This window comes from Diceros bicornis, chromosome 6 (genome assembly GCF_020826845.1).
Source record: "Diceros bicornis minor isolate mBicDic1 chromosome 6, mDicBic1.mat.cur, whole genome shotgun sequence".
Lineage (NCBI taxonomy): Eukaryota > Metazoa > Chordata > Mammalia > Perissodactyla > Rhinocerotidae > Diceros > Diceros bicornis.
The window spans coordinates 89,461,439-89,488,162 of record NC_080745.1 but is presented as its reverse complement, the minus strand read 5'-3'; the positions used below and the strand labels follow the sequence as shown (position 1 = coordinate 89,488,162).

The window sequence follows — 26,724 nt, the reverse complement described above, 5'->3', positions numbered from 1 at the left end:
ACATCTAAGGTCCTAGTGTAAAACCTGTTTTCACTCAGTTTAACTTATTTTCCCAAATTTATCAGACCACACACCTTTTCTTATTTAAGCTGTTAATATCCCAAGCAATACACATTCCATATAATGCATTTTGGGAGTTCTTCCAACAGATGAATCACAGAAAAGAATAAAAAGAAGGAATGATTTGCAAAGAGAATGACCCAGAACCAGAAAATAAATCTGGAAGTCAAAAGACGCATATCCATACGAGCCAGGCCATCTTGTAACCGCAGAAAGCTCAAACCCCTTGGCACTAGCGGAGAGGGGCAGACCAAATGGAGTATCAACTAACTGGAGGCAAGCCTGAACCAGCTCTGGAAAAGGTAGCTCTGTGGACAGAAAGGAGCCTGTCCTGCTGTTTTTCTGGAAGAAGAGTCCCCAAAGCCTATGCCTCGCTCCCTTCTGCTTGGACCAGCACTGGTCACTTTGATGGGGCTCCAAAACCCAAGAACTAGCTTGCAGGAGAGCTGTCTATGAGAGCTGGAGCGCTAAGTAGTAACGCCCTTTGCCCACAGTCACCTTTAATTTCTTCTCTTGTAGTTCTTTATGAAGAAAGATGAAAAATGTCAAACTACCTGGAAGAGAGTGTAACCTAAGTCTGTGCCTGCCAAGCCTTCCAGAGGGAAAGGGAGAGAGACTCTGTGTGATAATCCTTAGCACAAAAGTTTCCCTGGCCCAGAGAACGCCATAAGCACTTCATTAGCGCAGAGACAACTTTTCACAATTTGGTTAGAACTGTGTGAATCACAGTTATCGCCTCTGGTATTTCAAGGCGTAAATACTCAGGTTCAAACAGCTGAGGAACCACTTGGGGTTGCTAGTTTATCAAAACATGATAAGAATACTTATTTTCCAAAATGAATATTTCCTTTTCAGCAGATGACAGAGACTGAATGAAAGGATACCGATTCTCAACTCAGTCCCATCATAACAAAGATAAAATGGTACTTTTTGTTTCTCCCATTAACTTGCCAAAACTCCCTATGAGAATAAGTGCATTCATTCTTTCTCCAACAGCATGGCATGGAAGGGGCATTCCAACAAAAGGGTCCAGAATGCAGCGTGGTAAGCTTATTCATTGTTCTGATTTCCTGAGATTCAAGTACAAAATCTAATCTCAGAAGAGCAGTTTGGCCGTGTTTCAATAAAGAAGCAGAATTGTGACAGTGACACATGGAGATCACGTCGCATCAACAGCAGATTACAGGCCACTTGCATGAACCCTGCAAGGGTTGTGTTTTGTTGCTATAGCAAGATGGTGCCACTTGATCTGCCCTCCCCACAGTCTGTAAGGAATGGTCCAAACTGTGGACAAACTGGGCATCTTTGCTGAGAGAACAAAATGTCTTAAACAAACATTTATTAGCAAGCAAGCACAAAGGACTTGTGGCAGCTTGTACAGTGTGCGTGAGGACATTCCTTGCAGCTCTCTGCCCACTCGGGCTCCACCCACTGCCCTGCAATAAACATGCACTCAAGGCTGACTAGAAAGAATCAGAGACAGGACCATGGGCGTCAGATCTCTGACCTCGAGCTCACGGCTGCACACAGGCAAGGAAGACAGGTTTTGACCTAAAGATGGTCAAGACACAGATGGGAGCTTTGACTCAATTTACTGTCACTAAAGAGAATCATTTCTAATGATTCTAAGTGGGTGTTCTTAAAGAAATTACTTAAATCTGTCTTTTTTCACTGCAACTCACACAATAAAAAGTTTGAATAAATCCCGCCATGAGAAGGAAAAGAATAACTCATTCTAATCATTATAAGTATAACAAAACCTAACAATTGCTAATGGTTTCTAAGTGCAAGGGATTATTCCACACTTGACATGTCATAACCTATTAAAATTCTCAGGAAACCCTAAGATCATGCCCATTTTACAGATGAGAAGGCTGAAGCCCAGAGACGTTAAGCAACTTAAACTTGTAAGCGACAGAGCTGGAATGTCGGCCCAGGTGGTCCAGTCCCAGGACTGTGCTCATCACCACCAGGAGAGCTGCTTCTCGGCCCAGGCATGGCACAGTCCCTCTGGTACCTTACTAGACCCACAGGGGCATGTACGGGCATGTGGGGGCAGGTCAAGAGCAGCTGCGTAGGCAGTAAGATTACAAGTTAGTTACAGCTGAAGCTTCTCGAACAAAAGGGAAGGCACTCTTTACAGAGCAAAAAGATATATTGGAAAGTATAAAACTGAATTTTATTCACACTAAACAACCAATAATCTCAAAACAGGAACACATCCATTTATCCACTCATCAAACGCTCCTCGGGAAGCTGCAGTGTGGCAGGCCCTCTGCATCCATGCATCAGTTTCATCGAACATCAGGTGAAAATTTCAAAGACAAATGGAAAGTGTGCAGGAGAACAAGAACTTAGGCCAGAATGTTATGATAATTTATCACAAATCTCTTTTGACAAGATTTTCAGGTTCATTAAGAGGGAAACAATAATAAAAACCATCCCAGTAAATACACAGTTTTGAGGGGGGAAATGTACAATCATAAACAAAAGTAATGGAAAACTCCTTAATAACAAACATACAGAAAAGAAGTGTTGGTTTTATAACAAGAAAGAACTTACGTGTAGGCTAATGTTGCACTAAAATGTTTCTTAATGTAGGTTTCCAAAACAGGATTAAAATGCTGAAATTTTCTATCAGCAATGAGTCCAATGATAAATACCTGTTAAATTAATATTTTCATTAGCAAAACAATGCAAACCGTTTTGGAATCTTCCTCTGAATCATTTGCACTACTATGTGAGTCAATAAACTATATAACATTTTCAGACAGAAGTTAGCCCGTTCACCTCTTCTTACCCTAGAAATTACATTTGCTTAACTATAGTGTAGCACTGAAAGAAACTTTCTCCCTCTCAATTCATCTGCTTTGATTGGATTTACAACTGAAAACGCTTTCAAGGTTACGGTGATGGATCCCCTCCCCCAGCTTCAAAGACTGCAGCATGAAAGAACACCTTAATATCTGAGCAGATGAAAAGTAAAGGCCTCTTACCAAAGCATCAAACACTAACGTATCAAAAGTCTCGCTCTCGGAGTTCTCCATCATGATGTTGAAGAGGGCATCCAAGGTGTCCTGGAGGAACTACAGAGACACAAAAAGTCAGCAGAAAAAGTAAACTCACCCAGCTTTCTCCCAACCCAGAATAACTACCATCTTTGGTAATACTCCCAATACCCACCCTTCCCAAATTAACTTCAGGGATTTTTCCCAGCCATTAGATGCACAAGACAAAAATCTGAAATGAGTGAATTCAGAACAAAGACACAGCACCCTGAGCCAAACAGGAAGACTGACAGCAGAGGGGTGCCCTACAGTCCCCTTGCCATGGGACCTTTCCAACCCTTTTCCTGGTTTCTATCAGTCTGGTGACAAATAGCTCAATAGGAACTCTGGGAAGACTGGATCTGACTCATCCCACACACTCTGAGTGTAGGACCTGAGCTAGGCAGTGGGCAGAAGTCACACAGGGACAAATTTCCAGCTGAGCCTAATAAAGGACCTTCTACAGACCCAGATGCCCAAGGACAGAAAAGGTGTGTGATTCTGAAACTGAGGTACACAGCAGAGTGCCAGGAAGTGCTTTTACTCAAGAGTAATTTAGAAATTCCTTTTATATCCCACTATAATTCACCAAACAAATTTTATAGCATAGAATGACAAAACATCATGAATTTAATTAAGAAAAGATGAGGAGACTTTAAAGTTATGTCACACTAGAAACTGGCCTCAAACTCTCTCCCCATCATCCCCTGAAAGACGTGTAAGATGAACTGGAAAACTATATTGGCAGTAAAGCGTTCCCTGTTTGTGGAGGAGTTCAAGAATAGGCAGAATGCCATACAATGGAATATTGGCCATAAAAAGGAATGAAAGATGGATACCTCACCATTAGTCGTTAGGGATATACAAACTGAAACCACAATGAGATATCACTTCACACCCACGACGATGGCTATAATAAAAAGATGAGTGACAGTAAGTGTGGGCAAGAATGTAGAGAAATTAGAGCCCTTATATCCTGCTTATACATACGTAAAATGGTGCAATGGCTTTGGAAAACAGTTTGACAATATTTCCAAGGGTTAAACATAGATTTACCATGTGACTCAATAATTTCATTCCTAGCTGTATAGCCAAAAGAATGGAAAACATATGACCACACTAACACTTGTACATGAATATTCATAATATCTTTATTCGTAAACATCCAAATGTGGAAACAACCCAAACGTCCATCAGCTGATGAATGGATAAACAAACTGTGGCATATCCATATGATGGAATATTATTCAGCCATAAACAGGAATGAAGTTCTGATACAAGCTACAGTACGGATGAACCTTGAAAGTATTATACAGCCAGTCACAAAAGGTCATATATTGTGTGACTCAATGTATACAAACTATATCGAACAGTCAAATCTTTAGAGACAGAAAGCAACTTGATGGTTGCAGGGAGAGTGGGGAGTGACTGCTAACAGGGATGGGTTTCTTTTTCCGGTGATGAAAATGTTCTGAAGTTAGATAGTGGCAATGGTTGCACAAGTCTGTGAATATACTAAAAACTGCTAAATTGTGCAGAATAAAAGGGTGAATTTCATGGTATATGAATTAAATCTCAATGAGGTGGTTCTTAAAAACAAAAAGAATAGATGAGACAGCCCCATGGCAGGGACATCAAATGGATGGCTGAATGAGATATCTGGTCCAGATCTTACTGGACTACTCAGCCCACACAGAACCCTAAGGGCCTTCGTGTCCCCACAGGGGATCTCAAACTATTGGAGTCTTCAGACTGAGGAAACAAACCACAGGGACCTGTTCCCAAACCAGTGCTCGCCCCACTGCTCTCCCTCGTGCTGTGGGAACCTTGCAACAGCAGCCAATCCAACACCTCACAGATCTCCCTCAGGAGGGAGGATGTGCTCCCAAATGTAGTAAGAGATCCAAGACCCATCAACGCATAAAATTCTCATTATATTCCACTGTGCCACCCTCCACCTATTTTATGCCAGGAAGCATCACATACAAATGGCAGGAGAATGAAACCACCCAACCAAGAGGCGTTCCGGTCTGGACATCAGGGGCTTCCTCAACGCCATAATTACTGGGGCCTGTACCACCTCGTTACTTTTGTATCATTTCCCATCATTTTCAGATGGTAAAATCTTTGCAAAGGTCAAAACTTTATGCCATCTGCTAATAGCCCAATGTTATTACCAACAGACTCACCAGGTGCCAAGCCCTGGCTTGTCACAGTTCACACAATGTCCCTGCGGTAGGTCTACCCACCCGACCCAGACAAACGACATGGTCAGTAGCACAGAAGCATGACAGCAGAGCGCTGCAGCCTTGTTGATCTGGCTGTAAAGCCGCAGTGGTGCGCAGATACGAATGTCCTGGAGGAGGCCAGGAAAGGGCTTCTTTTGACATCCATCCTCTCCCTGAGACTACCCACTGGAGGAACAAAACCACCATCTTCATTGCACCAAAATGAGAAACTGTATCTTTTACTAAACAAGCAAATACTTTTTTTAATCTATCAAGCAATGTCATCTCTCCCCTACCAGTTATGAATACACAGAGGGGAGGCTTTGAATAAATGGAATAAGCACACGGTCTGTCAGTGTCCCTAAACAGAGTAAAAGGAGCCCTGCGCAGTCTGGGAATCCCTCCAACTCGGGCTCCCATTAACTGTCCTGTGGGCTTAGACACGTCAGTTCACCTCTTTAAGCCTATGGGGCATATAGGATGCGCTGGTGATAGAAAAGAATAAAGTCAGACAAACCAGATAAGGGATGGACAGGTCATCCAGGTACCTGAGGGGTACTGTGTACACTGCAAGGAGAGCAAGGTTTTCACAACAGGATTTGGTAATAGTTTGGTAAGGGGAATGGAGGAAAACAAGATGACAAGATGGTTCTAGATTTTCCCTGGTAAGGGCAAAAATGGGTCAACAGAAATACAACTAATTCCTGATGTGATACAGGGACTTAAAAATGAAAAGGGACAAAATTTCATTAACTGTATGTCTTCTAAAGTTATGTGAACTTATTCACCCAGTTTCCATCTGAATCGGGGTATTTAGAGAACCCGGAGAAGTTTAAAATGCAATTAATATTGTCCAAGCCAGAGGTAAAAGACAAAAACCTGAAAAGATGATTAAGATTGGAAGATTAGCGAGGACATGTTTGAATGGTTATACAATGAACTTAGGAAAGTGGTGCAACCAAATTAATTTACACTGAAGTTAACCACATTGCTGTTTAATTAAGCCCACTTTAAGTAATTAATTTTTACAGAGATAAGGAAGCCTCCTTCTGCAAGCACTTCTCATGGAGGGTGAAGAGCTGAGGCAGCGACAGACAGACCTGGTATAAAGACCTCACTCACAAATCACAAGTGGGGAGTGGCTTACCATCGACCGGCCAAAGTGGAGCATTCTAAAAAGGAAAATGCATTTCCTTACATACAAAGACAAGTCATTTGAGCAGATGAGAGGCAAGAAGAGCCCAACACTGAAAAAAATATCAGAACCACCAACAATTACCCAATAAAGAATTACAGAACTTGAGTGCTCAAAGGGATCTCAGATCACCCTAGTCTGACTGTCCTATCATATAGATAAAGATTCGAGAGGGCACCTAACATTTCTCCAGAGCCTGCTATGTGTGAGGCTAAGAAAAGAGTCCAAGATCATAAGGGAGGAAAACAGCCAAGATGAGATTCCCAGCTCTGATCTTTCTGACACACCCATTATCTTTCCCAGTGAATGACAGAAGCTCTAGGTGAGCCGTGAAGCAGGGCTGATAATAATGGTGAGGGGAATGACAATGATAATAATAATCACACCCCACACTCCCTAAGCACCTCCCACGTGCCAGATACAAGATGTCGTATCTCATCTAACCTCCACCACCTCTGAAGATGGCACGATTGTTGCCTCCACTTTACAGCAGGGGAAAGTGAGGCTTAAGGAGGTTATTTAACTTTGTCGGTCCCACAGCAAGGACCCACTAGAAGAGGAACCAGAACCCAAGACTGGGTTGATTCCAAAGCCCATTTCCTTCACAGTGAAGCCAGACCGCCCTCCAGACCAGAGTCCAAGAAGGATTCTGTCCACTCAGAGGTGTATGTCAATATCCAAAAGAAACTAGTCGTTAAAGGGGTTATAACCAGAATCCCATACTACCTGTGAAGGCAGTGCCTGCACCTGTTAATATACGGAAGGGAAAGAGAACGACCCTGGGCTCCATGTTACCTTCACCACTTCGCCGCCGTCCACTTTCATCAGCTGCCTCAGGTTCTGCTGCAGGAGGTTGGTGTTGGATCGCCACTTCAGAAGCCCCAGCAGGTCCACTGAAAAATGAAAATGACCATCAGTCCCTCCAAGCAAGAACTCTGTCGCCCTTATTCATGCATCACATGAGGTTCTCTAGATAATTTTTTGAAGAGAAAAATCAACCCTATTTGGAAACATTCACCAGCTAAATATTTCATTACTTTCTAGCAACATACTTGACACCTAGTGTGGCTGAATTCATTATTTCCAACTACATTTACTATGAAATGATTTCCATGTAGAAGCTTTAAAAATGCATTCGCGATCCTAAGAAAGAAGGACCGCCCTCTCCAATCCACAAGAAGGCAGATTCCGAGCAGCAGCGGGCCTGTAAGAAGGCGGCTCACCCATAAAGCACCCGGCATCTACGACAAAGGGGTTTTTCCTGTTTGAGAACAAGGATCTATTTTTTTTTTTTTTTAAAGATAAAATAACTAATGCAAATTCAAATTCACTGAAACTGCAAGGTGACAGTACAGGAAGGGGACAGGAACCCTGGCCCCTGAGACCCGTGCTGTGTTGAACTTGCCACGCTCCCCTGGCCTGGCCTTCCATGGCCATTTGTTCCCTAGGGTTGAATTTTTGTTTGTTTGTTGTGTAACAGAAAAATCATAGACTAACTGTATTGGTTTTTATAGACTAAATGTGTAAGACGATGTCCAGAAACGATCTTGTTTAAGGCAGCAAGATGTTCTTTAAGGCATGGAGACAGAATCCCAAACATCTCCAGGAAAGAACATGTGCCTACACAATTTTCACTTTAAGTCATATTAATATCCCATTACAAGAAAAAACACAATTAGCAAAGTGCATCTCATTTACTGTTTATGCTCTCTGGGAATGAACTTTTGCTACAGAAATTGTCTCCATAAGAAAAATCCTAACTAATACTGAAAAGAAAAATAATTTTGGCAATAGGTAAAATTTCAGGGAACACAAGACACCAACTGTAATTTAAGGATCAAACCACACCAAAGGCATATGTGTGACGAGCACCACAACACACGTTCTCCTTTATTTGACCTTACCTCCCCGAGTATAGCTGACGAAGAGTTAAAAATAAGAAAATGAAAAGGGGACAGCATCCTCAAGTACTGTGGAATATGTAAAGCGAAGGCTCCAATACCAGTGGGGCCGTGCCACCACTATATGACCTTGGGCAAGTAAATTCACCTCTGTTTTCCTATTCGAACAATGGGTACGATGTTGCCTAATTCACAGGGTTGGTGCAAGAATTCAATGGCACGACTTGGAGAACGCACTTAGCATGATGGCCAGCATGAAGACTAATGGCAGCAGCCCATCAAAGAGATGATCAGGAATTCAACATTGCAGCCATTCCTCATGGAAGTTAACATGTTTTAATTTCTAATTGAAAGTGAAGTAATGATAAAAGCTACATGCTACCCAGACATGCTCTTGGTCCCAAGGGTAAGGGACATTTCACTAGTTACCAATGTTTTTATAACGGAGACTAGTTAATAATCTGGATCCTATTCATGTAAAGTTAGTGGCACTCTGGATATGAGGGAGGCCGAGCTTTACCTCTGTATTGTAAATTTGGGAAAAGGTACCACTGGGCAAATTAGTAGTGGAGGGACACCTTTGAGGAGGAAGAGTGTATTTTAGGAAAACAGAGCTTGCCCAGCTCCCCAGCTACCCAGGTCAGACTGGCCTCTCCCTCTCCATGCCCTCATTCTCTGGGAGCCACCGATGTTTGGCCCATAATAATCCTTCATTTCATGACTCTCTCTCTAATTATATAGTAAGCTAATTGAGGAAAGGAATTACATCTTATGCTTCTTTTTATTTCCCCCATAGCATCCAGCATAATGCTGAGAACAGAGATGTTTAATACAAATCTCAATGAATGATTCAACCTAAGTAATGGAACTTCGCAGTAACAAATCATGGTTTCAGAAAAATGAATTCCTCAAATGAGAATCTGGGACTCGATGCTCAGATGCCCACTGAGGCAGCTCCATCTTGCACACACCTGATATGCCACCATTCCAAAAAGAGGGATTGTTGGCTGGTATGAAATGAAAGCCAAAAGATGCCCCTCCCGCCCCCTTTGCTCTTGATCCACAGCATCCCATTGAAATTTCCTTGTTGCCTGGCAACAGCTAACAGCTGCTGCAGAGACCAGGGTGCTGGCTCCCTCAGTTCCAGGGAGGGAATTACCCTGCAGCTGGTGAGATTCAAGGAGCTTGGAGGTGAAAGGAGGGATCGACATCACCACCCTGGGAGATTTCCGAGACTTAACACCTTGGGGATTCCCTAGTTCACAGTCCTGTTCTCCAGAGATATGTGGGTTAAGAAGGAATCTGCGGGTGGGCCTCACATCCTAACTGCTATTCAGAACATTGTCTTGATGGGGAAAATATGTTCAATTTCCAAATAATAACTTCCAAATACGCTTTTGGAATATGACCCGTGTATAAGACAGTGGCTTCCTACACAGTGACAATGGCAATACACCACAGCTCTTATTGATTCGACACCTACTGAAAAGCCAAAGTGCCACACGTATGGGGTGGCAACTCACCAGAGAGGCTGCCATTGCCTTGAGTTTAATGAGACCCTGGATGGTGTTGCCGTCAGGCTAGTGGAAGACCAGGGCCGTATCCAGAGAGTAACATTAGACGTATGGGGGGCATCCTTTCCATAACCCGGTCCCAAACCAGCACCCGCCTTGCTGCCCACATGCCCCCTGGGCACTAAACCTGCCAGGTCCCTGGGTGTTCTCTACCCTCCCCCTGCTTGCACAGACCCTGAGGCCCCAGTTAACGGTTTTCATGTGCTCATGCAGATTATTGGCCAACCACAAACTAGGATAATTCTTAATGCTTCAGGCAAACCTTGATGATAAAGGTAAATTAGAGAGATGTATCCAAATGGCCTTCAAGCATTTCAGTGACGTGCTCCCGCCAACAGTTTACTCACGAGACAAGTGGGGAGGAAGCATAGTGTGTATGGCCCAGTACAACAGGGCGGAGAGAGCAGGCGTGGCAAGTCTGAAAAAGGCATGCACACCCAAACCCCCTGGCACCTTCCACTACAAGGCAGTGGCTTCCAGAGGATGAGATTACCTCTGTCCTGTGTCTATCCTATTAAAGTCCAAACGATGACTGTCCTGTGCTCAAATCTGAGAATACTGCCAAGATTTAGGGACAACCCCCAGGGACACAATTCATGATAGCAACAGACATTAATAATCAAAATACATATCGGGTGGCTAAGAGGAAAAAATTGGATTTTCAAGCTGAGTTTCAAGAGAGCATAAAGTCACTCTGCACAGCTGCGATACTGGCACGTTTGGGGGACACAATTTTTAAATGTAGGATTTGTGCAGAGGGGCCTCTGCCTCATCCAGACTGTTTGCTCTGAATAAGAAGCGTCCCGGCCAGATAGCCATTCACTGAGGAGGCCACAAGCGGTGGTAATGGAAGTCAGAGCAGCCTGGCAGGCCCAGCATGGGGATACTGGGCACCATCTGATGCCACGTTAGGCTGCACTTTGGTGTGTGTGAATCAGCAAAGGGTGTCTAATCTCACCACCAGGGTGACTAGAAATTTCATCAAAACCAACTTTTAAAAATAAAGATAACTGGTAATTATCTCAATGAGTAGCTGGGAGAGGGGAAGACACAAAGAGGGTGGGGGAGTCGCATCCTACAGTTCTGTAACCCTCACAAAGCCCATTGAGGCAGGCATTAGAACCATTCGATGGATGAGGAAAAGGAGGTTCAGACAGGCTCAGAGGCCCTAGCTCAAGGTCATTCCCAGGGTTAGCCCAAGGCTAGGGCTCAACCCCAGATCTTCGGTCTGACTCCAAATCTTGTGGATTTTCCCTTAAACCATGCTACCTTCCTTTGGCCAAAAACCCTTCTCAAAAGTAAATCCGTTGCTTTATCTCTCTTTAAGGTCAACCTTTAGATCAAAATAGAAGTGTGAATTTTGAAGTATAATGGATGCCACCTCCACTTTCCTAGTCCATCGATACCCACACGGACCATTACCAAGCGACGCCCTGAGTGCCCCACAGCCAGTGTTCATGCACCAGAGACGCCTCCTCTCCTCAACAGGGAGCATGAAAAGGATGCAGGTGAGGGAGAAAAACTCCTGGGGTGAACATGTGTCCACCCCAAACTCACCATTCTGGGTAAGCTTGGTGGAGCACACGAGAGTGGAGATCTGGAAGGAATCTTTGCTGATGGTGCAGCTCCCGAGACTCTGCATGCTCTTGCCCGTCGCTGAGTGGCCTTTTTCTTCTAACTCTGCTTTCGTGGAGGGCAGACTCAAGTATGTCGCAGCATCCTCCAGCTTCTTCGCTTCGGCCTGTGGATTTAATTATGCAGTACTTGGAACACAATTCACAATCGGCCACATGCAGTGTTTTCCGGCCCTTTGTTATCCTTAATCCTTTTAAGCATCACGATATTTGTTCTTTATAATTCGATAAACTGTTTATTTTAATGATTTCTCTTATTAATGTTAACAGAGCATTTTTTTATACAGCACCCAATGTGTTATTGTATATCATTTTCACTCATTAGGACCAGCAAAATGACTGGTCATCTGAAATGTTCTTTTGCATAACTAAATGTCACTAGATAGCAGCTTTTCTCACAAAAATGGGAAATGTCAGCTCAGGTCAGGAAGCCCAGAAAGGACTGAAACAGTCAATATCAGTGATATTGCACCAATAAAACGCTGTACCTTGTAGACGATAAGATCGTGCTCTCCGTCTCTGAGAGTGGTCCCATCATATCTCATCAGCTTTACAAATGCTAGTGCAAATATCTTCTCAGATTTATCCTTAGCTGCAATAGAAATCAATAAGCATCTTCAAGTGCCGTCATGACAAAATAATATTATAAAACGCTACGAGGCTACCTTTATGAAAAAATTACAAAATTTTATTGACAGATGTTAACGTCAACATAAATAAATGGAGAAAGGGACCGTGTTGACCAGTAGGAAGACTCTTATCATAAAGGGATAAGCTGTGCTCAAATTAATCTATAAATTCAAAGCAATTCCAATCAAAATCTCATCAGAGTTTCCTCCTGGAACTTGAAAACTGATTCTAGAGTAAAAGGCCAAGAGGATGATTTTAAAGACGAACATGGAGGGAAGATGGCAATGCCAGAAACCACGAGTAACTCTAAAGTGATAATAATGAAGACAGCATGGTTTAACACAGGGACACACAGACCCATGGGAAGGGACACTGGAAACACAAGGCCATCGCAATGAAGGGGCATACTGTTCACTAAGAAAACTGGCTCTCAATATGGAAAAACAAAATAGATAGATTCCTACCTCAACCATCCACTAATATAAATTACAGGTGGACCAAAGACCTGAATGTGAAATTATGTTCTCTTTGGCAAGAAAGTTCTTCCCCCAGATACCTGCATGTGAGACTCATTTCCCCCTTCCTTCAAGTTTCTGCTGAAGTATCACCTGCTCCGAGGTGACCAGCCCGTCCACAACAGCAAATCAGCGACCTGGTCATCCTTTTTCCCCTCATCTGACTTATTTTTATCACAGTTGCTATGGACTGAATTGAGTCCCCCAAAATTCTTATATTGAAGCCCTAACCACCATGTGACAACACTGGAAATAAGGCCGGTAAGGAGGTGCTTAAGGTTAAATGAGTCATAAGGGTAGAGCTCTGACACCATAGAGGTGGTGCCCTTGTAAGAAGAGGAAGAGACACCAGAGCTCTCCTCCTCCGTGTGAATTCACAGTGAGAAGGCAGCCATCTGCAACCAAGAAGGCAGCCCACACCAGAACCCATCCCTATTGGCACCCTGATCTCAGAATTTCAGTCTCCAGAACTGTGAGAAATAAATTTCTGTTGTTTAAGCCACCTAGCCTATGGTATTTCATTATGGCTCCCCAAGGGGACTAAGATAACAGTCTTTATCACCACTAGATTACCAGATGTGCGTGTGTGTGTACGTGTGTGTGTGTATGAATTTGTTGTTGTTTATTGTTAGTTTCATCCACTGGACTTTGGAATGCAAGACACATTGTATATTTTCTCACTGCTACTTCCCCAGTGCATGAAATAGTGCCTGCCCCATAGTAGGTATTCAATAAATATTTGCTCTAGTTGGGGAGATGCCAATAAACAAGTTCTTTCAGATAATAAAGAAAACAAAATGGTGATTTGGTAAAGGGTGAGGGCAAGAACAGGGACGATCCAGTTAGATGGTTGGAAAAGGTCTCTCTCAATAGATAGACGACATAAGATACAAGAGGTAAACCTTCCAGGAAAAGAGATGACCAAACGCAGAGGCCCTAAAGTGGGATAGGGCTTGGCTTGCTTGGATAGAGAAAGCCAGTGTGGCTGGTGAGTAGTGGGTGGTGAGAGCTCCAAGGTAGGCAGGGGCCAGATCAGATGGGGACAGATAAGGAGTCTGGACAGAGGAAATGGATTCCCCATGAATTTCTCAAGATGCAATCTGAGTACAGCATGGAAACACTGAGTTTCATAGCAAGAAAATATCTTTAAAATTATATATCCCACATTCTCTTTCTAGAAATGAAAGGACAGAGGTCAAAGAGGGAAGGAGCACAGAGCCACACACCTTGAGTCAAGGGCTCGAAATATTTACCCTAAGACGCCACTGCCTGAGATAACATGTCTCATTAGTCTTTGCCTTCCCAGTGTCCATCAGTATCTGGCACATACAGTGTGCTCACCAAATGCTAGCTAATTAGATGGATGAATGAATGATCCACCAAACAAAACTAAAGGGAAGGAGAAAGGTAAAAAATATGTACCTTAGGAATTGAAAAAATAACTTCGTAAAAGGGCACTAGAAAATGCAAAATACCTTAATGTTCGGGTGAAAAAACAAATCCTTCTAAGTTTTGGCTGACGTGAAAAAAATAAAAACACATCTCGGTGAAAGCAGCCCTGGTTCAGAAGGACACACGACCATACCTGTCAGCAGACAGCTTCCCCTGATCCCACTATTAAGTAGGACAAAATAAAAATGTGTACCTTTTATTAACATCCTACATCTTCATACAAGGGAATGGACTGCATGTGTTACATGTTCATTAGCAGCCATTACGAGGTAGCCAACAAATTTACAAAACGTAGGGGCCCCAGGAGGCAGGGCTGCCCCACCCAACCAGGCACCCGATAAACAAGAGAAACTCAGCTCCTGGCGAGCTGGATCCGGGAGCCGCACATCTGCTCGCGTTCATGTAAAACACGAGGTGATGCCTCTGGAATTGCTAACAAGTTGCCGGAGTGTGTTAGTCACATCAGCACCAAACTTTCCAGCCCCAAGGACAGATCCCAGCGTGAGAAATCCCACCACTTGTTCTCTTTGCTCGCCTCCCCTTTAGGGGGAAAGCAGCTCATATTTAGCTGGGGTCGGGGCAGGGGTGGGCAGTGTGGCTTCAGTTCTTTCTACCTGTTTCTGACTCACAGTGTCGGCAGAGGGGACCGCGGGAGAGGCTCCGATGGCCACCATCATTCCAGCAGCGGTCAGCTGGGGATTTCGTCAGCATCACACTTCTGATGCTCAACACGTTTCCGAAACCCCAAAAGCCATGGCCAGGGAGACTTCATTAATTATGCAAATGTGTCGTGTATGTCGGGTGATAGCATCTTGCCTATAATGAGTACTTAAAACTGACAAGAAAAACAAGGATTTTGAAAATTAAAATGCTACAGAAGATATCCCTCTGCCCTAGTGTAATTTATTAATTAGAGAGAATGAGCTTGTTATAAAGGGGGAACGCACTTTTGAGATAAGTCCTCTGTGGATTTGAGAACTCTGTCCTTGCCCTCCAGAGGGCTCCCCATCGTTTCCCGTGCAGCCCACTGGGCCATGCTCTGCTCTACTCCCACCGCTGCAATTTCACTTATGCAGGGCACCGGGCCCCCACTCCCTCTGTGCCCTGGCTGAGGACACACTTGCCCCCAAAGCACCGCCCATTCATGCACCCCACTCTGCTCACCCCACACACTGCCTAATTCCACAGTACTCCCAGGCTGCTGTTCTCTACTTGGTTCTTGCAAGCTGACCTCACACCTCAACTCAAACCTATGTTCTGCAAGAGGAGAACCCTCTCCATGAGCTGTGTATACAGCAAGTGCTAAACAAAGACCAGGTGATGGAGTGGCCTCGCCACACCCCCAAGGCATGAGGGTGTGATGCTCAGGCACGTGGACTGGGGTTTGGACCAGAGCTCTTCCACTGACTAATTAGGTGACTTCGGGCCACTGAGGTCTCTGAGCCTCAGCTTTCTCATCTGTAACATGGGCAGTGATGATGATGAGATTGATATCACATGGGATTGTTATGAGGACAAATCCAAATAATACAGTAAAATACTTGTGCCGGGAGCACAAAAGAGCACAGTGAATGCTAGTTAACATTTAGTAATAGTTGCTCTTATTCCAGAAGCTTCAGCCATCCAGGAGTGCCATGCACAATTAGCAGACCCCAACCCGCTGCCTGGTGGCTGGATCTGGCCCCGAGGCAAGTACGCAATGGTGGGCGCTGCTTTTCCCACCACTCATCTTGAACCCTGACTCCTTTTCAGCTGGACCCTTAGAGTCTGCTTAAACACTGAGATAGGACGAGGGGTGGAACAACGCTCCAGCTCACTTCCACTCCCTCCCTCTATCCTCCACACACCCACCCACTGTGATGGACCCCATGCTCTTCTAGACCCGTTGGTCCAACCACCTCCCGGCCTTACCGCATGCACATCTTCGGGCTAACAGCCATGCTCTCTACACACCAGCCCGGCAGACTTCATGCACCATGCCTCCCCAACACCTCTGAGTAACAGTGGGTCCAGGCTTCTCACTGGCCCCACACAGGGTTCTACGAACCTCCAACGTCAAACTTTTGCTCAAACCAGGCTTCTCCACTGCACCTCCTACCTTGGAAGGCCCCACACCTCACCGAGGGCCCGGGTCAAGCAGGCCCCCAGAAACCGTAAGAAGGATGGACGCGTTATCACAGCACCAGTGGCTTCTGCGGAGCCCCTACTCTGTGCCAGGCATGGTGCTAAGGGATCGACAGCCTCTAGCTCCCTTGGTCTTTGAGACACCCCCAGGGCATTCTTACCCTCATGTGACAATGGGGACGCTGAGGCCCAAGCTGAAGCATCTGTGAAGGCACACAGCCAAGATGGAGGAGCCCCATCTGTGTGGCCCTGGCCCCACGGGGTTGTTGGTGGCAAACACAGCCACCCAGCCCACCCTTTCCCTTGATGTCACAGCACTATAGCCAATTCTCATTGTCACTTATTCTCCCAAATCTTAGCCCACTGCCGATGGATACAGGCCATGAAGGGCAGGGGGAGCACCTTCCTTTTGTGATATCTTATTTAGGGTCTAGCCACCGCTGTGTCCGTAGTAGACAATAAATCAACAAACGTGATGAGAAAAACTTCAGTCATTGATATTAAATTATTTTGCAAGGTGAGTGATTCAAACACCAGTCCTTTCCTCTCAAAGTCTTGGCGTCACAGTCAAAGCTGCACCAACATCTCCTACGAGAAAAGCTCTGCCAAACTCCAGACATGAGGGGCCACCAGTAAAGACAAAAGGGTCTCAAGGTTTTCAATTCCAACGCAAAGAGCATTAAAAGCCAAATTTGAAACCTAGGGGCTATATCTCAGTGACTTGTGTGGTGGGTGGAATAGTATTCCAAGTCAAAGTGGAGAGAGAAACCAAAAGAATGGGCAGTGGCAACACCTCGTCAGAAAATTTGAGAAGAAAATTAAGATTCCCTGTGATCAGCTCAATAAAAGAGTTGATAACATTTCCCAGGAACGGATTAACATGGGCAACGAGCTCAAGTGTCAAGACCTCATTGTGTTATTACAACCAAATTCTAGAACAATCCAGAACAATGTGGCCCATTGAGCTTTTCTCCCAGTCTTCCCTTGAAAACAACAGAGGATAATAAAGTGATTACTCACAGTCCTGTGACGATCTGTGGCGGAAGGTAAACCGAAGGTGACTGCGGTTAACGTCCTCAATGGGAATGGCCACCTTCAGAATGGAAAAAGGAAGTGTAAGCACCTTTGCCAATATCTTCTCGCATTAATGGCTTTATTCAGCTGGAGAGATCCTGTACAGTCTGTACACATTTCTACACTGCAGTGGTGAAAATACTGATACCTAATCCCCTACAGGATTTTCCCAGAGGCAAATGCCTTCTGAAACTTTAAACAACATAATATTGTAAAGGATGCCATGCCGACTCTGCAGGACAGCTGAAGTTTTTTTAAACATTCTGATCCTCACAGCTAAGGCTCTATTTTTAAAAGATGCCATTTTCATTTTTAGCCCTTTTCAGAGGTGTCTATATTCCCTCCGCAGCTGCAGGGACCTACCCTCGGCTGCAGGAAGAAAGCTTTCTTGTTGTGACTTACGGTAAAAGAAAAAAGACCCAATACATGCTGCCTTTAAGCAAAGATTGTCCCTAATTCTCATGTCTAACATCTGTCTCCAGAACCAACCCCTGGCCTGGTTTTCGCATATTAAAGCCCTTGGCATGTGGGCTGGTGTTCACCATGGTGGGCTGCGTGGAATGTCGGCGTGCTGGATGATGAGATGCAGAGCATCAACACCCTGGGAACGGGGTCCATCTCCCCAGCGATAGCCTCCACACACTGTCATCTCGATTTTTTTGCATTTGGTATGAAGACAGTCAGCCACACATAAAACAGACCCGAGAAGAGAAAGACAATAGCTATCTTTAAAGTACTCTGTCATTTGTCTCCATGACAGTCCTATTTTTATGTCCAAAAGGAGATGAGAGTAAATGTGTTCTACGAAATGCCAGCGTGGTTCCTTAGCAACCTTGAATGACTCTGTTGAAAGAGCGCCTCTGCTGGCTCAGGGTGCCCGTCAGCGAGCAGCCCCTGGGTTGGGTGGGAGGTGGGGACTTCCTTGGGATACAAATGAGCATTTCATGATCAACCCTGTGGGATAAAACGACCATGTAAATGATACCTTAACGGTCTCAAACCAGCGCGGCTGTTTCACTTGGTAGTAAATCACGGACTTGTACTCCGAAATCGCTTCGTCGCCAGCACCCGGGAAGATCACATGCTTTAAAGGAAGGCATGAAGAGTTCACATCAGACCTCATATGGCCCGACACTGCATATACATCTCCCCAGCTCCCGCCCCCAGTAGATGAGCTACAAGGAGGCAGAGCACTCCAGGAATGCCAATAGACCACATCGCAAATGGAATATGCTCCCAGCCTTGGAAGGACAGATCCATCTCAAGCCAGCAGCCAGCATAAAACCTTGCTCTCAGACATTCAAGATCTTGATGGTTATGCGATAGGGGGATGCTGTTGTCCTCCATCCTTCATACTGTCACCCCAATCACTTTAGCATCAAGGTCTGTGGAAAGTTGCCTGATTCACTCAGTAGGTTCAGAATAAAGGGCTAGGGACCAAACTTCAGGGGATGGCAACACTCCCTCCTGTTCCTCCAGCCGTAAATACTGACCACTCAACTCCAGTGGGAGTGATACTGGTAAAGACCAAGTGGCAAGGGCAGCACTGCCTGGCAGTGACACTGGACACGGGCCACCCCGACAGAAAGGATGCCACCCACCACCTAGCACAGCTAAGCCTCAGGTGCACGCCCAAGGCATTACTCTCAGCCACGTGGGCCCAGGAGAGCCCAGCCCTCCAGTCACAGCCCAGAGAGGTAACCAGCAGAGACACCTGCTCTGGCTCAGCCTCCAGTCATCAGAGGAGGCCCAGCCTCCCAGCACTTCCCAGGACATCAAGTCCCACAGGCTGTTGTGACTGCACAGGAGTAGGTCTCAGTAACCACCATCACCCAGAAGAGCACGAGGTCAGATGCCCAGATTCAAACCCCAGTTCACTTCTCACTTGCTCTCTGACCCTGAGCAAGTTGATTGATTTCTCTGGGCCTTAGTTTCCTCATCTCTCAGACAGCGAGAATAATGGCGTCTGAACTTGTAGTGTGATTGCTAGCCCTTGAGCCTTGAGTTTACGCCAGCCAGTGAAGCACCATGACAGTGATGGGCAAAGAAGGTGGTCGGGACCACAGGGATCTCCTGAGACAGGCCAGCTGCCAGGGCCCAGTGGACACCAGGCCCTCAAAGGCAAGCTAGAGAAGGGGAAGAAAGGGTAAACACTCATCCCTAGAAACGGCATGACACAGCCCCATCTACGTCTTTCGTATTCTGCAGCAGAGCCAAGGCGAACATTTGGAAAGTCAAACTTAAACACTACACATTAAAGTTTGCAACAATAAATACCTCCAATCGTTTTCCATCTTCATCATAAACAGACACCGTAACCTCAACATTCTTTGCCGTCGTTTTGCTTCCTTTATCAAAATCTCCTTGAACTAATGTTACGTAGATGTCATTTCGAACATCACCTGGGGGAAAATTACACCTTTAAAACCAATCCATTATTCACAGCGTACGTGAATTTTGAAAAACTAACTCGCTACCTCTCCAAGCAGAATATTATAAATACTGTATGGATGATTACGAAATATTTTCTACAAAATAGTCTCAGCATTTAAAGACATGAAAAAAGCAAAGAGGAAAAATTTCAAGGCCCCTAATTATCTGCTTGGTTCTTCACCTGAACAGGAGTTCCTGTGTCTCTGTGGGCAGCCCATGCCTGGAACAGGGCAAATGCTGTCGATGGGTTTGCAATGACCCATCCTCTCTCGAGCACCCAGGGCCCATTTCAACCCACATCACTATCGCTTGTTGGACCCCTGGCTGTGGTTATCAGAGTCTTCACAGCCAAAAAATATCACAACACCAACCAGTACACCAAGCATGATAGCTGGCAACATTGGCCTCCTTCTAAGGAGTTGAACAAAAAGCTGATTAAGATTCAGAACCACAAGCCAATGTCCTGGGTTGATGCCTGGGATCAGGGACGAGGGATGGGTCAAGAGAGAAACTTTCTGCACGATCTTCCCTCCTCCCAGCAGGCAGCTGTCAGGATCCCAAATGGGGACCACGGGGAGCAGAAAGAAACAACAGACCTATGTATTTTAAAGTGAGATGGGCCTTAAATTGTGGAAAAAAAAAAATCACACACACACAACAAATGAGCTCAAGACGCTTCTTCCTACTGAGAACACATGAAGGCCTCGCTAATGGTCTGATTGGGAAAACTTAGCAAGCTTCATTACCAACATGATTTAGAGGAAGCATCACTACCCAGTGACTGCTTCTCTGCTGTCTGTCTGGCCACCTCCCACGCCTCACCCACCGGCTCTCCCAGCGGGGACAGGAGGAACAATTCCATCAAGAGCAGCAAATGGCCTGCTCTGGGCAAAGAACAAGGATCCCTTAAGAAAAAAAGCCCCTTGCTTTCTTGTTTCTTTCTTTTGCTTTTTTTACTGCTCTATTCTGCTTTTAATGTATCCAGCTATTAAATTAAGCTTTCATTTAAAAGTCATTATTATAATAATCCCAGTGGGTTGCTCCCACAGCCACAGTAGCTGATGGGAGAGGAAGCACGGCTGCAATCACTGATCGTGACCATGAGGGAAGTTAAGAATGATGGAGCACAGGGGCGGGAGGCAAGGCTGTCGCTCCAGGACCTACCACTAATTAGCTGTGTGACTTCGGACAAGTCGCTTAACCTCCAGGGCCACCCACGGCTAAACAGCCACATCGAGAAGGCAAGGTAGTCTGTATGGTCTCTCAGCCTGAAAATTCTATCAAAGCACAAAAGCCATAATCAAAAAGGGCTGCAACAGCTTCATAAAGGCCTCATCAGCAAGAGAACCAACACATGCTGGGGCAGGAAAGTGGTTAAACTCCATCGTCTCGCTTTCCTGTTGGCCTAGAGATCCATACTCTGGAGCCATCCCAGAAGTAAGACCGCATTTATAGCAGGTAAACCCCACAGAGGGGCACCCACAAGAGGCCCTGAGCAAATGCTTCCTCGGGCTACAGGGCTCTCATTCTGGGGAGGAAGGAACTGGAAGCAGATATGGGTGGACTCAGAGAGCCCTCTCTTCGCCTCATCCAAGCCTCCAGCCACCTTTCCCAACTCAGGGGAAAACTCTGCTTCCCCTCCAGCATCCTTCAGAAGGACTCTGGGATTTTCAGTGGATCATGAGAAGGTAGAAGAGCCAGCGACAAGGGCGACACGGCAGGCTCTCCCACCGTGCAAAGGAGACACACCTCTCCGTTAAGATGCACGTCTCTGTAAGATGCACATGACAAGATGGCATGAGGCACAGGTTCTACCGGGCTAAAGGCCGATAGGGTCTCAGTGAAAACCCCCTCATGCCGTCTCTCCCCCAAGGGTAAGACGTGAGGCGCACAGCCTGTCAGTGATTACCTGGCCACAGAGAACTTGGGTGACTCAGTCAAGCTAGACTCTCTCACTACGGGATCCCCCATCCCCGACTTAGCACAAAGAAACCGCCAGAACAATGGTCAGCTGTATGGCTTCCCCATGAATCTATTGTGAGATGATTTTATAGGTTAAGACTCACTTTTTAAGTCTATCAATTATAACGCAAACACGACCAGTGTGAACTAGAAATTTTCCGGGTTTTCCAATGAACATGAGGACATCCTAAGGCCACCCAAGATAATGCATGATGTCGATGACGTCATCCTAACCTATAAATTTGCATCTCAAATCTAAATGCAAACAATATGTCCAGTAAGAAGTCCACATTAACGTGCTGCATACAGACTTGACCCATACAAGCAGTAGATGTTCCACACTTTCATGAAGTCCTGAGTGTCACGTTCTTCCTGCACAGGTGAGCCACTATGATTCAGTCTAAGCAATTTGAGATGTCTTTCATATCGATTTACCAGACAGATTACACAATGATCCACAACAGCCTTGAAAGACAGAGGGAGTAGAAAGAACGTGTCCCTAAATTGCCCTAAAATAAAAAAGCAATAACTGTGACAGCATGCGTACCGAGTGGACACCTCTCCCTGTGAATATACAGCAGAGCCCTAGAACAGGAGGCTGCGGGAATCGTCGAATATGGGGTGGTTTGGCCCCATTTCCACTGCTCATTAGCCATGTGACTGTAGGCTGTGGCTTAATCTTGATGGGAATTAGTTCAACACCAATTTGTAGGCTTCCAAGATCCTTATGTGGATCAAGCTAGATTATTAATGCAAGCATTATTTGCAAACCAAAAAGTATCCCACATATATAAAGGATAAATATTAACATGCTTCCCAAGATCTCATGAGGATCAAATCAGATGATTGAATGTTATTTGGAAACTGAAAAGCATTACATGAATATCAGAGATTAATCTTAACATGCAATCCCATTATCAGTTTAACAAGCTTAAAATCCATTATTGGGCCTGAGCAATACTAGTATGATAAATAATATGAACTGAGCAGGCCCCAGGCCTATCCAGATTTGAAGGGTGTCCATGTCTCCCTCATACAATCCTTGCAGTTGGGAGGAGGTGACTCCACCCAGAGGTCCTGGGGGCCACTGTGTATATTCCACCACCCCGGCCTGCGGCTGTGCAGGGTCCACTGGGGACCTGAGCAGCCCAGTCAGTATGATGCTCAGGCTCCTTGTTTGGAAACACTGGGTCAAAAGCATGCCATCTTCTTCAGGATATTGAGTTTGGGAAGAAGAGGGTAGCCAGCAGGGCCTGCCCCCAGAGGATGAAGTCAATATGCAAACGAGACAGCTCAACAGAGGGAGCTTCGAGAACCGGAGCCAGTGGTCCAGACTGACTCGGAAGCTTGCTCTGTCTCTGTTCCTCAGTCACGTGAGCTGATAAATATCCTTAGGGTTCGGCCATTTGAGTTGGCCTTGTGCTTTCTGATACTAATATCCTAAAACAGCCTAACTCCAACCAGCCCTATAGGTAGGAATTATTATTATTCTCATTCTGTGGATGAGAAAAGCACAGCTAGGAGAGGTCAGGTAACTTGCACAAGGCCACAGAGCCAGGGAGGCACAGAGGTGAGACTCAAAGGCAGGCACCGGACTCCAGGTCCTGCATTCTCACTTGTGGGGCCAAAGGATGGGGTATGAGGCTGTGGATCACTGTGGTGAAGAGATATTTAACCCACAACCTAGCCACGGGGCCATTTTTCAAAGCCTGGAACCTAATCGGGGATGTTTACCTAAATTGTGCTCGCTTAATTTTGAACACGTTCTAAATGACTCAAATGCTGTTACAGGATCATAAGGCAGGCGCAGGGGCATCATCGTGAACCCATGTTATCATCATAAAGGAGTTGCCTTAGTCCTAGAGTGAACCAACCATCTTAATCAACCCATCCATTGGAGCCTGAAAGTGAATTCTGCTCAACTCGCAAAATGTTCCCTGCTGGACCCCCCTTTATTATATTAGTAAGAATCACCCAACCAAAGGCACTCCATCCACTCGGCCAGGGAACAGGGAATGTTAAACAACCACCGGGGCAGAAGACAAATCCCAAGGCATCCTGATTAAGGGCAACAACGGAGTATGGGACAGTCAAAGGTTTGCTCAGGGTCACGATGACATTTACTCCAGCTGCAGATAGAACCCATCTCAAGTCCTCAGGGCCCTGTTTCTGGCCGATGCTTGTCTCATCCTCTTGTTCCTATTACAGCATGGCCAGGAGTGGCTCCCCACCAGCCCTACCACATTACCATAACCAAGAGAAACCGCCTCTCCTCGGCCTGAACCCAGTGGTCAGCTCTCACTCTGGCCGCAGCCCCTGCCTGCAGGAATGATCCATAACCACGCTGGGATCTACACATCACCTACCACACACTCAACCCTCCGCCTGCCAGAGCCCCTACAGGTCACTGTCCACACATCACTCTTGGTGACCAGCTACATAAACTCCCCAGACGCCAGCTCCATCCACTCGACGCTCAGAAGCACTGAAGAAACTAGTTCTTACCAGGCATGATTATCTCCGGAAATCCCGTTTTCCGAGCCACTGCTGTGGTCCTGTCCACCAAATGAGGAAACTCTTTTCTAATCTGATGGATATCTCCAGGAAGTAGTTTCAACGTTACCCACAAACCTAGAAAAACAATGGATGCATGAGTCACGTTTTATCTCGTACGTTTTTACAAGAAGATTTCACAAAACATATTTCAATGAATGAGCAACTTTTAATCCTCAGTTCACTGTCTTAGGATGAAATGTGAGTGTGTGAGAAAGAAAGAAAGAGAGGAACCAGGAAAAAAGTGCCTGGTACTGGGAATTACCTGTGTCAGATTAGCTGGGGCACAAATCCTGCGCTAGAGGAGCGTAAGGGACAGGCGGACGCACATGAACACAGCTGTGCACTATAGCTGCCCAGCACCAATGACTCTTTTGAGTTGATATACATTTAAGATAAATCAGAAGGTAGCACTTTTCTGGGAGTGGATTGAGAAGGCTATCATTTTCCATTCTCCCAAGAAGGATGACAGCAGAGGAGGATTCAGAAGGTAAATTCACAGCTTCACCAACCCACGAAAGTTTCAAATTGCTAAGCAGCATCCATGCTCTCCAGGCGAGCAGCAGAGCACCGGGCCGGGGCAGCCGGCCCCTCTGTTTCACAATGTCACAGCAAAGGAGGAATAAATTCTCTGTCCGTCACTCGGCTCTTTCCTTCAAGGGGAAAAATGAAGACCTTCAAACCCTCTAAGCAAGATGCAAAGGATGCCCTAGAGAGAGCACCGTGAACTTGATAACGCCTGCAAGCTGAGAGAGTATACTGTGCTCTCCCTCTGCAAAGCTGATGGAGAATCACATTTTGTATAAAACAACTCCTGAGCAGCAATCAAACGGGAGGTAACAATAAGAGGGAATAAAGCCGACACTTTTATCAAAATCAAAGGCAGGAGACAAAGCAATTGCTTGGCTCTCAGCCATTTTTAAGGATGGTGCCTTTCTCCCAGGTGGGAAGGGAGGTTGTCACTGTCAGCTGGCACGTCACGGTCTCCATCCCTGAGACGTCAGGGGCCTGGCTCGCCTGCTCCCTGATCACTCAGCTCTGTGGGACTCCATGTGCTCGTCAGAATAGAAAGGGACTTGTCCTCACTTACACTACTATCATGTGCGTGTGTGTCTGCCTGTCCAGCTATTCCTCCTATAGATGCATGCTCTCAGGGAGCATGGACCAGCCCTTCATTACTGTTTAGCTCAGCACCCTGTGCTCAGTTGAAGACAAATGGGAAAACCACACACCAGACCTTGTCTACAAACAACTTGCATTCTAAGTGGAACTGGAAAGCATCCAATGGGTCCACACAAGGAACGCCATCGGAGGATGCTTCTGCATGATAAAACCCTACACGGCACACTGTGGTTAAACCCCACATGGCACACCCTTATCCTCCAGCTGCCTCATCTTCCAGCAACTGGCCTGGAGACATCTCTGTCCTCTGCAAAGATTTACAAGACTTATGGTTGAGAAAGGCCACAGTCACTGATGACACTTTACTCTTTGTCATCTGATGAAACCCCCTTTCCTCATGCCATCTAGATAGTCCCTCTACTTTATTCAAAAGTATCTAATGGGGACCTACCGTGTGCCAGTCACGAGCTGGGCACTGCAGACACAGGGTGAACACTCATTATATCCCTGACAGGGACTTAACTTCCATTCCACTAGCCAAACGCTAACTGTGTCTCTTGGTGAAATATGCACATACAAAGAGTTTTCTAAAGAAAAAGTCCAGCACATGTGGAGGGCATATCCCAAGACGGCAATTCCGGGCATCACAGAGGCTCCCCTGAGGAAGGGACATCACGCTGAGATCTGGAGGACAGGCCGACGCTAACTGAGGGGATTTCAGACTCGTGCCCAGCCCGGTGCTGGAGCCCCTAGATGCAGGGGGCAGAGGTGTGAGATGTGGCTGGAGAAGCTGGCAGGGCCCTGACCCTGCAGGACCCTGTTGGCCATGGCAGGAACTGTGGTCCATCTGAAGGGTAGTGGGGAGGCCCGGAGGAGGAGCGAGTACCAGAGTCTGAACTGACAGTACTCTGGTGGCTGCGTGGGACTGGGTAGGTGGGAGTTTAGAGCAAACTGAGGATCCCAGCAGAGAGACCACCGCAGGAGCCCAGGCGGGCACTGGTGGGACTTCAGCTCCACTGGTGGTAGGGGTGGAGTACCCAGTGTGGAGGTCCAACCAGAACTTGAGGAAGGAGGGATGGCTCTCGGAGATGGTGACAGTTGTGGGCAATACCAATAGCAGGTGCCAGCTATACCATTCCCTGAGCCAGGAAACCCTGCATCCCAGGGAGACGTCCTAAGGGCAAGAGCACAGAGAGAGGAGAGAAAGAAGAGGGCCCACT

General features: G+C 46.0%; 1 protein-coding gene across 3 annotated transcripts in view; it reads right to left on the bottom strand.

The window, feature by feature from the left end:
* The window catches only part of DOCK1 (dedicator of cytokinesis 1), a 512,522-nt gene that overhangs the window by 392,984 nt on the left and 92,814 nt on the right, over positions 1–26,724 (bottom strand). For all 3 annotated transcript variants that reach the window (XM_058544272.1, XM_058544274.1, XM_058544273.1), the window contains 9 exons: positions 24,335–24,460; positions 19,712–19,836; positions 18,420–18,518; positions 17,381–17,453; positions 12,128–12,231; positions 11,563–11,746; positions 7,326–7,423; positions 3,057–3,146; positions 2,623–2,723 (listed from right to left, as the gene is read on the bottom strand). In XM_058544272.1, the coding sequence (XP_058400255.1) occupies positions 2,623–2,723; positions 3,057–3,146; positions 7,326–7,423; positions 11,563–11,746; positions 12,128–12,231; positions 17,381–17,453; positions 18,420–18,518; positions 19,712–19,836; positions 24,335–24,460 (1,000 nt within the window). The remainder of the gene's footprint in view (positions 1–2,622; positions 2,724–3,056; positions 3,147–7,325; positions 7,424–11,562; positions 11,747–12,127; positions 12,232–17,380; positions 17,454–18,419; positions 18,519–19,711; positions 19,837–24,334; positions 24,461–26,724) is intronic.